At 48.2% G+C, this 17,665-nt stretch overlaps 1 protein-coding gene across 1 annotated transcript in view; it reads left to right on the top strand.

The window, feature by feature from the left end:
- TTLL10 (tubulin tyrosine ligase like 10) overlaps nt 1–16,126 on the top strand; it is a 69,879-nt gene extending 53,753 nt beyond the window's left edge. Inside the window, 8 exon segments of the mRNA XM_048519327.1 lie at nt 813–898; nt 1,946–2,117; nt 3,751–3,968; nt 7,217–7,317; nt 9,297–9,413; nt 13,744–13,837; nt 15,214–15,376; nt 15,437–16,126. Coding sequence (XP_048375284.1) covers nt 813–898; nt 1,946–2,117; nt 3,751–3,968; nt 7,217–7,317; nt 9,297–9,413; nt 13,744–13,837; nt 15,214–15,376; nt 15,437–16,103 — 1,618 coding nt within the window. The 3' untranslated portion in view covers nt 16,104–16,126.
- The last annotated feature ends 1,539 nt before the right edge of the window (nt 16,127–17,665 follow it).

Raw genomic sequence — 17,665 nt, 5'->3', positions numbered from 1 at the left:
ATCTTGAAGCCAGGCAGGAGTTGCAGAATCGGATTTCATGTGTTTTGCCCACAAGGTGAAAAGAAGTAGAAGAGTTTGGATTTATACCCCACTTTTCTCTCCTATAGGGAGTCTAAAAGCGGCTTACAAGCTCCTTTCCCTTCCTCTTCCCATGACAGACACCTTGTGAGGTTAGTGGGGCTGAGAGAGTTCTGAGAGAACTGGGATTGGCCCAAGGTCACCCAGCCGGCTTCATGTGGAGGAGCAGAGAAACAAATCCACTAGATAAGAGTCCACAAGTCATGTGGAGGAGTGGGGCATCAAACCTGGTTCTCCAGGTTAGAGTCCACCACTCTTAACCACTATTTATTTTATTTAGTGTGATTTTGACCTGCTTTTCTCTGCTTGGTGTAGACTTAGGGCTCTCTCACATTCCCATTTTCACCACTTGTTGGCCCATATTGTTTCAGTGGTTTCTTTTTTCTTTTCTGCATGTGTTTTGCTCCCTCTAGTGGTCACTTCAATATTACATTGCTGAATCTCCAGCATATTTCCCCGCACTTTAAAATGGCAAGAAAATATGCCAGAGCGACAACACTGCAATAGCAAAGTGACCACAAGAGGGACCAAAATACATGCAAAAAATAAAAAACCCACTAGAAGAGCCCTTAGTGCAATGAGAAAAAAGCAGAAAGACATCAGATTACACAAATATTACTTCCTTGATTCGAGAATTCTTGTTTTAAAAATGGCGGAATGGTTGCAAGAATGATGGGATTACTAGTTTATGGAATATCCATGTCTGAACCCATGGTTATCTTGGGTTTTTGTAGGCTGTTGAAAATGGAGGATTTTTTCCCTGAGACTTTCCGCCTGGACGTCAAAGATGAGAAAGAACTCTTCTTTGAAACCTACTCAGGTGAGCAGTCTGAGCTTTGAATTTGAATGTGTTCTCCCCGGACAAATCAGTGCGCTGAGATCCCTACCTACACAGCCATTCACAGGAATAAAAATGCAAACGGTCGATGAAATTAAACATATATTTATTGATACGTCTAACAAAACCAGAGTTTAAACATTTTAAAACATGCTGTACAGTGGAGATGATTCAACACAAATGTTTGAACCAGTCTCGTTGCTATTAACTGACAAGTGGGTTGAAGTAACGTTAACATATATGTTTTTACGTTGTGTAGCGCGTGAGATACGTACACATACATGCACGTGTGGCTGCAGACAGTGTCCATGGTTAACATAAAAATTAGCATTAATATTGTTCATTATCTTTAGTGAAATACATATGCTAAATATGCATTTTCCAGCAACAAATATTAATATTAATAGTTTAGTATAGCATAGTACAGAGGCGTATCTAGAGAAAATGTAGCCCAGTGCAAAATCTGAGTTTTCTGCCCCCCTCCCCCATATGGGTGGCCACCCTCCTCCTCCCACAACCAAACAATGTTTTTTTGCACCAGGTCTTGAAGTCAGTGTATGGATCTAGGGGGAAAGAGGAGGGGTGTGTGGGTGATTTTCTGCCCCCATGTGTCTAAATGGCCGCAGCCCGGGGACATTTGACCCCATATGTCCCCCTGGGTGGTACGCCCCTGGCATAGCATTTATTTCTTGACAGCAAGTTACAAGATACATAGATTAGCATGGGCCCACTATGTTCATGGGATCCCTGGGAAACTGCCCAGAGGGCCCATGTGTTGTCAGCCCCGTCCCTAGGCTCTAGTCCCCAAATCTCCAGGTCTTTCCCAACCCAGAGTTGGCAACCCTAGTTCCAGCTCTGCAAAAGCAGCGTTCATGTGAACCAGGGTCTATTTACCACCCCTCCATCAACTGTTACCAAAGTTTGACCTAAAGGAAAAAAATAGTGAATAGCACGTCGAGACAAATCTAAGGGCGACTTTCTACCGAAATTACACATCCGTGCCCCTCCTCTTTTTCTTTCTCGTCACAGAACCCCAAATTTGGATCTGCAAGCCAACTGGCTCGAACCAAGGCCGAGGGATTTTCCTCCTGAAAAGCCAGGAGGAGGTCAAACATTTGCAACTCAGGCTGCAAGCCATTGAGGAAGATCCGATGTATAAGAAACTGCCCTACAGAATCCCCCAACCGAGGATTGTGCAAAGGTAGAGAGAGAATCTGGCGGTATGCAAAGCTGTGTTGCATCGACCCGGTATCCGCGAGGGATGCACGCTCGTTCCCGAGCAAATGGGAAATTGAATCCCAAGCATGGCTGCCGACTCTGGGTTTGGAAATCCCTGGAGGTTTGGGGGTGAATCCTGTGGAAGGTCGGGTTTGGAGGAGCAAGGGACCGCAGCAGAGTATATGACCATACAGTCCACCCTTCAAAGCCGCCATTTTGTCCAGGGACACTGATCTGTATCATCAGGTAGATTCCACTGCATATGGTTCTGCCTGACTCATTGACCTGAGAGGAAAGAGGCATTCCCAGAGCAGCAACTCATTCAGACACACAACGAGCAATCTCCTCTCGGAGAAGATCATTCTGCCCTTTTTCTGCACTGGAATTCTCCAAAGATGCAAGATTGTGGTGGACCTACCCTGTTCCCATCTGACTGGCAGAGGGCCCATCTAAAGTAATAAATCACACAGAGACATGACAGGGAACCTCCTCCCTGGGTGAATCCTTTGGGCTCACCGGAGGCTTCCATTATTTAATTTGTTCTACTGCCTGCAGCACAGTTTGTGCACTTTCAGGATCTCCTGCAGCATCTGATCAAGGATCCTTCTGGGTTTTGCTTTCTCCCCCCATCCTCAATTTCATTTACTTTCAGACAGATCATTAGCATTTGGACAGGTAGAGAGGGAGGAGAAAGAGAGGGGCGGGGAGAGACAGAGATCAGAGATTTCTTTCTGTCTGGAAAACTAAAGAGACCTTCAAAGGGACTGAGGCAGCCACCAAAGCTTTGCGCCGTGCAATTGGAATAAGCTCCTAACACCCCCGTTGAGGACGTTCCTAACAGCTGCATCCGCCGCCTCTATCTCAAGCCAGCCCGTGAGAGAGGAGGGGACCCAAACAGGAATCGCAGCTGGGATTTAGGATGGAGAGCTGGTGCCTTGCCCGTCCAGAGCTATTCACTGCTATTTATAGTCTCGTGACGACTGCGTTCAAAACACATTCATGCACACGCGAGGCCCAGGCTAGACAAAGGCAATCCATCAAATAAGGAGCCACCTGCTAACTCAGTAGTTTATTCATTTTATTTATTGGATTTGCATCCCTCCCTCTCCCCGCAAGGCTCAGTTTCCAACCTTTTTTCACTCGAGTCCCTCCTGGCAACCCATTTCTCTAAACCTGAACCCCCATATTAAAAAGCCCAGAGTTTGCTGTTCTCTAAAGTTATGCAACTGGCACTATTTCAGGTTCCATAGGGAGGAACGCTGCTTGAAACCTCCTGGCTGGCCTAAAGGCCGTAACAATAAACTAATTGTTTGAAACCTGCTCTTTTGCTAAAATAATACTCTGCATATAGAAAACCAGCACAAGGAGAATGTTGAAACTGGGTTAGTTTTCTATTTGCAGGGAGCTGTTTGTGCCGAGGACTATGCAGAGCTGGAATCCACTCCTTGCAGTCTGAAGGGGTTCAGCACATTTTCTGCAGATGTGGGTGAACCAGCCATCGACTGTATTCTCCTCAGGGCAGGGATCCATTTATTTGCTTTGTGACAGCACGATATGAATGCTCCAAGGCTTTTGTTACCCCATTCACATTTCCCATGGATGCTCTCAACCCCCAGGTATATTGATAGGCCGCTCCTGCTCGTGGGAAAGAAGTTCGACGTCCGGTCTTACCTGCTCATCGCCTGCACGGTGCCGTACATGCTGTTCTTCGGCCACGGGTACGTCCGCCTCACGTGCCTCAATTATGATCCGGCGTCAAATGACCTCACTTCTCACCTGACCAACCAGGTGAGTTGAAAGAGGTCACCTGATTACATCAATTGCTTCTTGGCATGTGCATCACTTTAGCAAGGCGAGGTTTCGGCCTTATTACGAGCGTGGGGGTCTTTGGGGCAGCTGTTGTCCTATTATATTTCGCCAGAGTTGTCCTATTATATGATGTGTTAGATGAGAAGTTTAAAAATAATCCACACCGTAAAAATAATCCCTTTCCTGGCGGGGTTGTAATTCTTCCAGAATTACAACTGATTTCACTACTACTACTACTACTACTACTACCACCACCACCACCACCACCACCACCACCACTACCACCACTACCACCACTACTACCACCACCACCACCACCACCACCACTACCACCACCACTACTACCACCACTACTACCACCACCACCACCACCACCACCACCACCACCACTACTACCACCACTACTACTACTACTACTACTTAGTAGTAGTAGTAGTAGTAGTAGTAGTAGTAGTAGTAGTAGTAGTAGTAGTAGTAGTATCAAACCAGCTGAGGTCCCAGTGGTAATCGGCATCCTGGGCACCATTCCAAAAACGCTAGGGCAGGACTTGAAACACCTTCAAACTGATAAAAATCTACATCTGTTGATTCAAAAGGCAGCCCTGCTGGGATCTGCACGAATACTACACTGATACATTACAACGTCCCAGGCGTTGTTTTATGTTGTGTCTCCCTCAGTCTGAGACATATTGTGCTGAGGAGGGATTAGACCCGAGACGCTTGCTATGGCTGGGCCACACCAAGTTGCCTCTAGTGTAGTGGTTCTCAACCTTCCTAATGCCGTGACCCTTCAATACAGTTCCTCATGTTGTGGTGACCCCCAACCCTAACATTTATCCATTTTACAGATGGAGAACACTGATGCGGAGAGTCTTAGGCGACCCCTGGGAAAGGGTCGTTCGACCCCCAAAGGGGTCCCGACCCCCACGTTGAGAACCACTGCTCTAGTGCCTCGGTCAACAATCTATAATGGTTTTGAATTTCTCACCCTTGCTCTTTCAGCCTCAAACTCCCTATTTCAATTTTGTTTCCCTATTGAGTGAACTGGACATATGATCCTCTAAGTTTGTACTGTTACCCCATTCCAGCTTTCCCATAAAACCACCCCCTTTCCCGGTTGCTTGTACCTCCATGAAGTTATGTGGTGCGTTGTCCTGGTTACAAACAGTGCCCGTTGTGTGAAATACTATGTCAACTGCATGTGAAATCTGTATGGCACATATATACATGATGCCAATGGAGCTAGAAAACCAAACAGAAAAACGAAGGAACCGTAACTGTTGGGAAAATAGAAAGGAACGTATACTCAAAAAGAAACAAAACGGCACATTTGCTCCTGCCCACCAAGGGGGGGGGGACAGCTGACGTGCGTGTTCTCATAACCGGTCCCTCCCAGATGGTTATTGTCTCCCAGCAATTCATGCCGGGGGCAAGAGGGATCTTGTTTTTCTGACGACAGGGTTGTTTGCTCAGCTCTGCAGGCGGGACCCAGGGTGGCTCAGGTGCCCAGTGAAACCTGTTGCCACAAAGGACATCAAATGAAGAGCAGGTGCGACCTTAGCAGCAACTCGGTTTCCAGCGGATTTGTCGGGAGTGGGCGGGGCAAAGCGACACCTGAGCAGGTGGCCCCACCAAAGCCCCCACCCACGAATTGCAGCCTATTCTGTTTTTGTCCGCTTCCGCTCCAACAGCCGTTTGATGGCTCACGAGGACAAGCCTTAAAGGAATTATTTATAGGGGAGGGTAGAAGTTTCTTCCTCCCCCAGTGTCCCTCCTCCAGAATACTATAACCTCTTGGGTTTGAGAAAGCTGAATTTTTGTCCCTCCTACCATCTTCCTCTTTCAGCTTTCAACTTTCAACATTCTGGCCCTTTGGGGGTATATTGATTCCTCGTGAAAACCATTTTATTACCCCTCTGATTCTGATGATTAATTTACAAGATCATATTTTTCTACATACTGCAGGGGGTGGAGTCCCTAGTGTATAGACAGACCCCAAATGCCTCTGCCTCCCCCCCACTGGTTGGCTTTCATCAGCCACCCCGGAGAAGGGGGCAGGTTGCTATGAGATACAAGAGTGAGTAATTATTCCCCACTGAATTTCTTATTATATACACTTTTGACGGTTTGGGTGCTCTGTTTTTCCCGTTTCTTTTTATTGCCATATTGTTTATACGTGTAATTTATAGATGTAGCATAAGTTTTTTTAGGTAAAAATAAAGACAGCCCCCTGTGTAAGCACTGGTTCATTACTGACGTCACAGCACGCCGTTTACTAGGCCGACTTTGTTTACGAGATGGTTTGCCGTCGCCTTCCCCAGTCATCTATACTTTAACCCCAACAAGCTGGGTGCTCCCTTACGCCTACAGTAAACATGGAATGTTGATTTATTAACACACAAATAATATTGGGAAAGGCTACGTTTTGCAGGGAAAATTCAGTGCAAGGGAAACAGGAACTAGACTGAAAATAAAGCATCATGCCTAAATAATTTGAATGGGATTAGACTGGATTCAGCGTTAGGATTGCATTGTTGGAGTCTGAACAGCCAGGATGAGAAATTCAAAGTCATCTCTAATCTTTCTTAGTGGTAATCTACACCGATTGCAGAAGCAAAAAAGGGAGAGAAAAAACTATTCTCCCATTCTCAGAAGTCATTCTCTGAACTCTCTCAGTTCCACCTACCTCACAAACTGTCTGATGCAGGGAGAGGAAGGGAAAAAACTTTGTAAGCCGCTTTGAGACTCCTTAACATGAGAGAAAGTGGGGTATAAATCCAAACTTCTTTTCTTTTTCTTCACCTACTACTGGTCTGTTTTAACAGGAAATGTCAGGGCTTGAATGGGGGACTTTCTGCCAGGGGTATACTGCCCAGGGGATCTTATGGGGTCAAATATCCCCAGGCTGCGGCCATTTAGTCACGTGGGGGTGGAAAATCTCCCTCCTCCTCCCCCCCCCCCCCCCCGGGTTCAAACACTGATTTCAAGACCTGGTGCAAAAAAATTTGTTTGGTCATGGTGGGGGAGGGTGGCCGCCCATACGGAGCGGGCCCCCCCCCAGAAAGCTCACGATTTTGCACTGGGCCATATTTTTCCCTAGATATGCCTCTGCCTTCCGCATACCCAGCTGATGCTTTGCCACTGAGCCACAACCCCTCCAAGTAGTCTGCCTTTCAAATGTCTGTCCCTTAATCGCGGCCTTTTCTTCGGCCATTTTATCCGCCAGTAATGCAGAAGAAGCAGGCATCCCCGCCTACAGCAGCCATGTCAAAGAGGAGACCGTGTGGCTGATGGACCGCTTCAACACCTACGTCAACGAGCGTTTCCGGCACGCCAAAGGGCTCCCCAAAGACTGGGTCTTCAATAACTTCACTGTGAGTCCCCCCCCTCTGTGCTGTTTGTTGTGGACATAAGACGCACCCAACAGGATCAGAAAAATGGCTTTGCGAGGTGTTCCCCACAGCGGCCACCCAGATGTGCTGGATGGCTCACAAGGGGGTACACAGGCCCCAAAGCGTCTCCCTGCTATCCCCCCTTAGCCCAATGTTGAAGACCCAGAAACCCTGCTCTTCTGCTATTATTTGTTCCCCCTCTGCTGCCGTGATCAGTATTTGAAGGCAAGCTGCTTCCAAGAATTTAGCCGTCAGGGTGAACGGCCGTCGATTGATCTCTCCCACATAAATTTGTTTAGGCAACCATTGTCACTACTTCTGAGGCAGTGAGTTCAGTGGTGGGATCCAAAAATTTTAGTAACCGGTTCCCATGGTGGTGGGATTCAAACTGTGGCGTAGCACCAATGGGGCTGGGCGTGGAACGACGGGGGCGTGGCGGGGCATTCCGGGGGCGGGGCATTCATGGGGCGGGGCTGTGGCAAGGACATAGCCGCTGCGCCGGTCCTTGGGTGGGAAATGAATGCACGCAGGCGCAGGCTGCCACACACGCCGGTGCACCTCCTGCTAAACTGCTTCAAGTTCTGCGTGCTACTGTGAGAGGAGGGCATAACTAAGGCAAAAATTATGTGGCAAAATCACCAATTAATAACCCCCTCTCGGCACACACAAATAATTAGTAACCTACCCTCGGGAACCAGTGAGAACCTGCTGGATCCCACCTCTGAGTGAGTTCCATAGGTTAATATTGCATTGTGTGAAGAAGTCTTTTCTTTTTCTCTCCCCTGAATCTACTGAATGTCCACTTCATTGGGTGTCCCCTTCTGTTCTAGTATGGTGGAAGAGGGAGAAAGAAAATCTCCTATCTCTCCCCTATCTTTCCAGTATTTTGGAGACTTCAGTACTTTACATGCAGAATTTAGCATCGTTCGTCCTATTCCGTACTCATCCATTTCCTAAGTAGGAAATCGCCACGCCTGTTTGATTTGCCTCAGAAGGCGCTTCAGCCCTGTCAGCCATTTTGGTTGCCCTTTTCTGCACCTGTGCGATACCCTTTTGTGGACAAGATCACCAAAACAGTACAAGGATCCCCATAACAGGGTGGCTGGGGCCCCATCAGATCTGTTTCCTGTTTTACAAGGTGACCGCTGAGGCCAAATTTGAGGCCTGTTCCGCACTGCCTCCTCCACCATTGCTAAGGTGTCCACTGAGGCTAAATTTGAGGCCTGTTCCACACTGCCTCCTCCACCATTGCCAAGACAACCGCTGAGGCCAAATTTGAGGCCTGTTCCGCACTGCCTCCTCCACCATTGCCAAGGCAACCGTTGAGGCCAAATTTGAGGCCTGTTCCGCACTGCCTCCTCCATCATTGCTAAGGTGTCCACTGAGGCTAAATTTGAGGCCTGTTCCACACTGCCTCCTCCACCATTGCCAAGACAACCGCTGAGGCCACTTGAGAGGCCTGTTCAAGACTGCCTCTCCCTCCACCCATTTAAGTGGCTCCACTGAGGTTAAATTTGAGTCTGTTCCACACTGCTCTCCTCCACTACTGCCAAGACTAACTGCTGAGGCTGTAAATTTGAGGCCTGTTCCGCACTGCCTCCTCCACCATTGCCAAGGCAACTGTTGAGGCCAAATTTGAGGCCTGCCCGGGTGACTTGCTCTCCATCATTGCCAAGGCAACCGCTGAGGCCACCAGAGGCCCTTGTTCCACACTGCAAGGCCTCCACCACTGCCAAGCAAGTAAACGTGGAGGCCAAAGTTGGAGGCCCTATCCGCATCAGCCTTCTCCCAATACCATTCCTAAGGTGACCACTGGAGCCAAATTGGGTCACGTCCATAATCCCGCTCAGGTATTCGAGACCACATTGTTTGTTGTGATGGCGATATGAGGCCTCAGAGGCTTTGGCTTTCTGGTTTTCTGGGACTGTCCTCCTCACGTGCCTCTGTCACTCGTCTTTCAGAAGAGAATGAAGGAGATCATGCTGCAGTGTTTCCTGACGGTCAAGTCCAAACTGGAGTGCAAGCTGGGCTACTTTGATCTGATCGGCTGCGATTTCTTGATCGATGAAGACTTCAAGGTACCAAGTATTGTTCAGAGGTCGGGCCCCAGGAGGGTTATTAGGCTGGCTGGATCTAGAGCAAGGACACACATACATACACCCGTCCAAACACATCCCGAACAATGACTCTAGCCTAGCCCATAAGCCATGTTGAAATGGACTGTTGTCTATACATGGCCTGGAAGCTTTTATAGGCCTTCCAGGTCAGGGTTGACCAATGGGCTGCCTGGATGGGAGGAGCTTGTGGAGCTACTGCCTACTGAGTCAGTCCCTCTTCTCCACCTAATTCAGTATTGTATGCTCTGACTGGCCGGGCCTCTCCAGGGTCGCAGGATTGGGACTGCTTTGTGAGATCCTTACAGTGGAGATGCCAAGAATTGAATTTAACACAGTGGCTAAGAACAGATTTATGGCAATAAGATCCACTGAAGAAGTGGATCAGGATAATCCCCATTGTAACTTTTGTCTCTGTCCTAAACACCCAAGTTGAAAGTGACTGAAGGTTTCAGAACTATCTCTATCAGTTTCTTACCAGCATGGCCAATTGGCCATGCTGACAAAGGCTGATGGGAATTGTAGTTCCTGAACATCTGGAGAGCCGCAGGTTCCCTACCCCTGCTTTAGACAAACCACGCTTATGCCCAGCCACTTTGCCATCTGTGATAGGAGAACTGTCATGTTCAACCTACCTTACAAGGTGGTTGTTGTAGGGTTTACAACAATAGAATTGGTTTGAGAACTAAGAAATATGAGTGGTTCATATTGTCATTCAGCAGTGGCTTCTGCTAGCAAACTGTGGCCTGTCATGGAGCCGTATCCTTGACCTCAAAAGCCCGAAGGGAAAAGCAATCTGTGAGGCTGTTTTTAGACGGGAGATCTGGTGTTGCTCCATTGTGGCCCATTCCTGTGGGGTTAATTAAAAGCTTCCCCCTCACTCACACACACAGACACAGACACACACACACACACACACACACACACACACACACACACACACAAAGGATATCCTAGGAGGTTTCTGCAAGTCTCTCCCGGTTTTACCACCACGGGAAAATGACAGCCCTACAGAAATACATTAATAAAACAATAGTATTAACAATATTGATAATGAGGGCTGCCACCTAATTAAAGCAACCGTCTCCACAATGAGCTGCAATTGATTAAATCTGCATACATTTACATATGAATAAATATTGGGACTGTATTGAATGCCCTTCCACCAGCATCTTTTTGATACATAATTAGCGTTTTTACCGTAATGGGAATACGTCCTTCTCTCTGGCATTCACTCGGTCAACTTTTTGGGCTGACTATTTGTGCCTGTTTAGTGGTGACTCCAAATTGGAGGGCGCTAAAGTGCTGCCATTTTTCCCTCCCCTAGCCTAATTCTTTCTTCATGCGGATACCCAGCATCCTAGCCAATCAGGGGATCACATATGAGCAAGATGACGACCCATTTGCTGGGCTTCCAACTGGAGCTTCCTGGTGCGATCGTGTCATCAGTCCCGTTTGGAGTGAGAGCGTATGCCTGATCTCTGGATCTGCCCTCGCTCAGAGTGGGCAAACGTTCCCGTCTGCTGTGGCAGAGCTCTCTGATAGGTGCCGTCTCAGAAGAGGTATCCCCTCCACCGTGAGAAGACAGGGAGAGCGTCTCTTCTAAAATGGCGCCTGCCATCTCCAGTGTTTTTATGCTCTTATATTGCAAATATTTTTTAAAAATATCTACTTCCCAATTAATCGAAGGCACCTTTAACATGGAAGAGTTCTGAATATTCTCCATGTCTGCCTAATAAAAAAAAGCCTGCTGCTTTAGCTACCCACAAAAGGCCGGTTCATGACATTTTTTCCTGTTTTGCCGCACATGCGCCTGTCCAAAGAAGCAAATCCAGGCCCAGTGCACGCAGTAAAGGTCGGCTGGCTACTCAGGAACTTTGCAGGTCAAAGGGGACAAGTTGCAATCGAGGGACCAACTAGGCTTGCCAACCTCCAGGTGCAGCCTGGAGATCTTCTGCTATTTTAAGAAGAAGAGAAGAGTTTGGATTTATATCCCCCCTTTCTCTCCTGCAGGAGACTCAAAGGGGCTTACAATCTCCTTGCCCTTCCCCCCTCACAATGAACACCCGGGGCTGAGAGAGCTCTGAGAAGCTGTGACTAGCCCAAGGTCACCCAGCTGGCATGTGTGGGAGTGCACAGGCTAATCTGAATCCCCCAGATAAGCCTCCACAGCTCAGGCGGCAGAGCGGGGAATCAAACTCGGTTCCTCCGGATTAGATACACGAGCTCTTAACCTCCTACGCTCTTAACCTCCTACGTATTTCGATTATGCCCACTGAGATCCTCCCCCCCACCCAAAGTCCATCCTGCCATGCACCAACCCCAAAAATGTCCAGGAATTTCCTAACCCAGAGTGGCCAATGCTGACATCAACTGGTAAAACATGGGGAAGCTTGTATTTCAAGAGGGACGGGGCCTCAACAGGATATAATGCCATAGAGTCGACCCTCCAAAGCAGCCATTCTCTCCAAGGAAACTGACTTCTGTCTCCAGAAATTTGTCGTAATTCCGGGATGTCTCCAAGGCTCACCTGGAGTTCGGCAAGCCTAGAGTTCCTTTGCAGAAGTCTGAGATAGTCATGGAGCAGCAGTGGCGTGGGAGGTTAAGAGCTCGTGTATCTAATCTGGGTTTGATTCCCAGCTCTGCCGCCTGAGCTGCGGAGGCTTCTCTGCGGAATTCAGATTAGCCTGGGCACTCCCACACACGCCAGCTGGGTGACCTTGGGCTAGTCACAGCTTCTCGGAGCTCTCTCAGCTTCACCTACCTCACAGGGTGTTTGTTGTGAGGGGGGAAGGGCAAGGAGATTGTCAGCCCCTTTTGAGTCTCCTACAGGGGAGAAAGGGGGGGGGATATAAATCCAAACTCTTCTTCTTCATAAAGTAATAAACAGGCAAATATTCTGATCAGTAAAATAAAATGGTCTCCTCAACCGAGGAAGGATATAAATAAACCTTTGCTATTCCCTTAACGTTTTAAAACATTTTATCAGGCTCAGGGAGAGAGGGGTGAAGGTAGGCAGAGAAAGGTAAATTTGTAGAGCTTCAATGCCCCCTGGTGGCAATTTTGAAAATATTTTCAGCCCTTTGGAGAGTCACGCCCCACCCCGCTGCCTGCCACCATCCACAAATTGCACACTGGTTAGTGTCTTTGGCAAAGGGTTGGCAAATAAATCTATTCATTACCATAATTCATTGCTGTAATAACTTCAAGATCCATTGATCTGAGTTTTTTGCATTTACGTATTTGTGGCGCGAGAGCTGGTTATCGGAAAAGCCATGAAGCATGGCCTGTTCCCCCCCACTGCCACCCCTGTTTGAGCTGTACGCCTTAGACGAACATTTATTTAATTGATCTATTTATTTAATTTCAAATATTAATTCCCCAAGCTTCAGAGCAAAATGTATTCAAAACATAGCAAAGTACTGCAATCACAGCGGCACGCAACTTCAGGGTTCTGGTTGTGGTGGGTTTTCCGGGCTGTGTGGCCGTGGTCTGGTGGATCATGTTCCTAACTAGACCACGGCCACACAGCCTGGAAAACCCACCACAACCAGTTGAATCCGGCCATGAAATCCTTCGGCAATACTTCAGGGTTCTGTTTTATCCTGCTTGTCGGCTTCTTCCCTAAGAAGGTTGGTTTTTATACGCTACTTTTCTCTGGGTACGTTGAAAGGAGCATCGGTGGTGCAGTGGTTAAGAGCAGGTGCACTCTAATCTGGAGGAACCGGGTTTGATTCCCCGCTCTGCCGCTTGAGCTATGTTCGAAGTTCCAAGAAAACTGGGTTCGAAGAGAACTGGGACTAGGCCAATGTCTTTCAGCAGGTTTCATGTGGAGGAGTGGAGAATCGAACCCGGTCCCCCAGATTGGTGTCTACCGCTCTTAATAAATGCACAGTGCTGGTTCCACCCTTTTGCTACATTGTGGAATTTGGATGTTACCAGTTTGGTTGGGGGCCTAAGGTTTCCTTAACAGCAGCTGTTCCCAAAGTTCTTATTCCCAAAGAAAAAAGAATGACTGTCCAACCCGGGGAAGCATGTAGGGCAAAAGTGCCAAAGCTGATTTCAAATTTCTCACCCCGCCAGCTATTTTTAACCCAAGAGTTCCCATTTCTACCCCAAGTGAGTCAAACCCGTGCCAGTTTTTGCTCCAAATGTCCCTGTAAACTGTAATATTTTATATGTGCGCCTTAGTAAATCAGAGCTGAACATTTATTATGGACACAAATGAGGCCCTCATCAACAGGCACAGTTAAGGCACCAGCTACATCTTAGAGAACTGACTGGTGTTTTGCAGGTGTGGCTGCTGGAGATGAACGCCAACCCCGCCCTACACACCAACTGCAGCGCTTTGAAGACCATCATCCCTACAGTGGTGAATGAAACCCTGGGTGTGTTGAAAGGAAGATTTCTCTTCCTTTTCATCTCTCTGTCATCTCTCTGTTTCTCTTCCTTCCTGGGTGAAGGGGAGGGGAGGTGGGGAGGGAAAGACCAGTGGCATACCACCAATGGGATGGGCGGGGGCATAACGCCCCACGCGCATGCCGCGGCAGGGGTATGGCTAGGGTGTGGAGGGGCGGAGCGGGCAGGGGCATGGCAGGGGCACATGCCCCGGACGCAGTTCCCCCTCGCTCCACCCCTGGGAAAGACACTGCCTGGATCTTCAACCAACCATCTGAAATTCTGTTGAGGTGAATTTGGGATGCTTTGCAGAACCAATCAGGAAAGCTTTGCCCAGGTTCCAAATTAGGGGGTGGTGTTTACATGTCTAGAAGTTCCCCATGACCGATGACTCTCTGAATACAGAAAAATATGGAGGAGGAAGCTACCCTGACACCTCCTCCCCCCCCCCCAAATAATATTTATTTAATCAACAGAGAATTACAGGAAAAGAAAAGAAAGTTAAAAGAATACAAAATAAGTAAACAGGAACAAACATAACCACCACAACAGCAACAATAATATGTTGCTGATTCTAGATTTTTTTTCAGAACTAGAGGGTCTAAAATCCAAACCTTTCTAGCCCACCTGCCAAATGTTAAGGTCCTCAATTTATGGGGAGATGAGAGCTGGGGCAAACTTGCTCTATATCTGGCAGAATAATCCCTCTCAGAAACGTGGGAGTGTTCTCAGAGGCTCAACCAAAGTGAAACACCATTCCACCAGAAGTTCCCTGAAACGTTCTCCTTGAGATGCTAGTTTTCTACATGCATGCAGCGTTTTCCGCTTTGACGAGCATTGTAATAGGCACCCTCCCCACGGGTAACATCAAATGGTGCATTCCAGGAAATGGTGCACTCCAGGAAAATTCCATGTGATTAGCTGCTTATATAAACCAGACCTCCCCAAACATGGCATCAACCGGCAGCCCGTCCTATTTTATTCTGATCGATTCATTAGCTAAAGACCAGAAACACTGCCTGGGGTGAGCAAACAGGTGATTGATTATAAGATTGCTTAGCATTTACATAGACACCTCAATGGCATTATTGGGTTACAATCTTCACAGTAACTCTGAAAGGTACTCCAGTGTTAGTGTCCCCATATTTCAGATATGAAGACTGAGGGTCAAAGGTGCTAAAGACCTCCTAGTCGTCAGTCATTGGAGAAATGTGATTGGAAAGTGATTTGTAGCTCAGCCACTAACACGTATCTGCCAGAAGCAACTCCCCAGAAAAGAAGGGAGGGTGGACACAGACTTATGGGTGGATCGTTGCTAAAGACTGGTCTGTATTTCAGCACAGTTCCTTGCCTGTTTGATTTCTAGATTTGGCAATCGAGCTCTTCACCAAGTGCCAAAAGAAGCAGCCGATCCTTCCCTTGGAGGCACTCAGACACTTCGTGCTGCTCTACAACGGGGCGACGACTGACTGTGGACTTGCTCGGCCCACCAAGAGCAGGACTTCCCTCGGTTCTTTGCATGGCCACCGGCTACAGACTGAGAGTGGCACAAGCATCAGCAGCAATTCCAGCACTGGCGGTGGTGGCAGCGGTGGTGGCAGTAGCGGCGGCGGCAGTAGCACCGGCAGCGGTGGCAGCGGTGGCAGCAGCAACCAAGTGATGGACAGGCCGCCACCTAAGCCTCCCAAGATGGACCTGTCCGGCCCTCCTGAAGGGATATCCCTCCCGCCTCACAAGGCTGTCCTCAGAAATACTTTCCCTGTTCCTCACATCGAGATATCCATCATTCCCAATCTCTCCAGTTGCCCTTCTGTGAAAGCCGTCTTCCGAGGCAGCCAACTCTGTAGCAATGGGAGCCAGTATGTCAGCAAACACACGCCGGAGTCGGATAGATGTCACGCAGGGTCAACCAAGGCCGAGACCGGTGACGAGAAGGCCAAAAGCAACCCCGTGGCCCCTGCCAGAGACAGATCCTATGCCACGTGGTTCCAGCAAACGTTTGGCACCAAATATCCGGCGACCGCCAGCGGCTCGGCCAGCGTTCCCTTGACCAGCTCCCAGATGGTGTCCCTACACCTGCAGTCCGACATCCCCCCAAATGTTCCCCCGCCCCAAGAACAGGCCAGATCCCCACATTACCTCGCCACTCACACCAAGCTGTCGACGGAGAACAGCAAGACTGCGGTAGTGGCGGGACCCAGCAGCTGCAGCGATTTGCCCCCAGAAGATAAGAAGGCCTCACACCGTGGCTCGTAAACTAAAATTGGTTGTGTATTTGGTTCTTTTTCCTATGAAGGACGAAAAAAATGAAAAAGGGGGGGAAACGCCACACACAGTCCCCTTCTCTGTGACATAGTTAAGCGTTTATTATGGAATCCTATTTCTTTTTTTTAAGAACGAAAGGAATCTATGTTTTGATCACCTTTTTAGAGAAGATAGCCCAGTGGCATAGATCCACAGAGTTTATTCTAACCGAGACTGGATGTGTTTTGGGGACTGTGAGAGCAACATTTGGGCAGGCGGGTTGAAGAAGGAGTTGGGTTGTTCCTTAAAAAACGAGACAAAAAAGATACTTAGAAAATGAATACAAATGGTGTTTTGCTTTGACATGTTTCCTTCTTCCTTCCTTCCTGTTTCCTGGTCTCCACCATTTTTCTTTCCTGTTTTGTCCTGGTCAACACTATTTCCTTTCCTTCCTCTTTCTTGTTCCCTGCCATTTTCCTTCCCTTCTCCCTCTTTCATGTTCTCTTGTCGTTTTCCTCTCTTCCTGTTTCGTGTCCTGTGACTCTCCTTTCCTTCTCGTTTCATGGCCTCTGCCGTTTCCCCGTCTTCTTTCCTTCCTGTTCCTGTTCTCTCTGGCCCCTTCTGCACATGCAGAATAATGCACTTTCAATCCACTTTCAGTGCACTTTGCAGCTGGATTTCACCATGCGGAATAGCAAAATCCCCTTGCAAACATTGGTGAAAGTGGATTGAAAGTGCATCATTCCGCATGTGCGGAAGGGGCCTCGCTCTCTTATATTTTTGCTTCTTTCCTCTTTTCCTTCCCTCCACTATTTCCCCTCCTTCCTTCCAGCTTCAAAAAGTTAAAGGCTTGGCTTGCACATTGGAAATGTTGCAGCAATGGCTGTTTGTGGGGTGGGGCGGGGTGGGGCGGGGCGGGGGACATGCTTAGGATAAACTCTGTGGATTTGCCGACAGCCTTATCTAATGATCAGAGGCCTTATGATCATCTAGGAAAAATGTAGCCTGGTGCAAAATCTGAGTTGACAAGTTGGAACGGGTCCAGAGGAGGGTGACCAAAATGGTAAAAGGTCTGGAATCCATGCCCTACGAGGAGAGTCGTGGGGAGCTGTGGATGTTTAGCCTGGAGAAGAGACGGTTAAAGGATGACATGATAGCCATGTTTCGATATTTGAAGGGATGTCATGTTCAAGAGGGAGCAAGCTTGTTTTCTACAGGAGCCAGCGTGGTGTACTGGTTGAGAGCAGGTGGATTCTAATCTGGAGAACTGGGCTTGATTCCCCACTCCTCCACCTGAGTGGCAGAAACTTATCTGGTGAACCAGATGTGTTTCCGCACTCCTACATTTCTGCTGGGTGACCTTGGGCTAGTCATAGTTCTTGGGAACTCTCTCAGCCCCACCTACCTCACCAGGTGTCTGTTGTGGGGAGAGGAAGGGAAAGGAGCTTGCAAGCCACCTTGAGTCTCCTTAGAGGAGAGAAAGGTAGGATATAAATCCAAACTCTTCTTCTTCTACTGCCTCAGAGACTAGGACAAGGAGTAATGGATTCAAGGTGCAGGAAAAGAGATTCCAC

The sequence above is a fragment of the Sphaerodactylus townsendi genome, linkage group LG16 (genome assembly GCF_021028975.2).
Source record: "Sphaerodactylus townsendi isolate TG3544 linkage group LG16, MPM_Stown_v2.3, whole genome shotgun sequence".
Classification (NCBI taxonomy): domain Eukaryota; kingdom Metazoa; phylum Chordata; class Lepidosauria; order Squamata; family Sphaerodactylidae; genus Sphaerodactylus; species Sphaerodactylus townsendi.
Note: the sequence above shows the minus strand (reverse complement) of the source record. Positions and strands in the feature narration are given on the sequence as shown.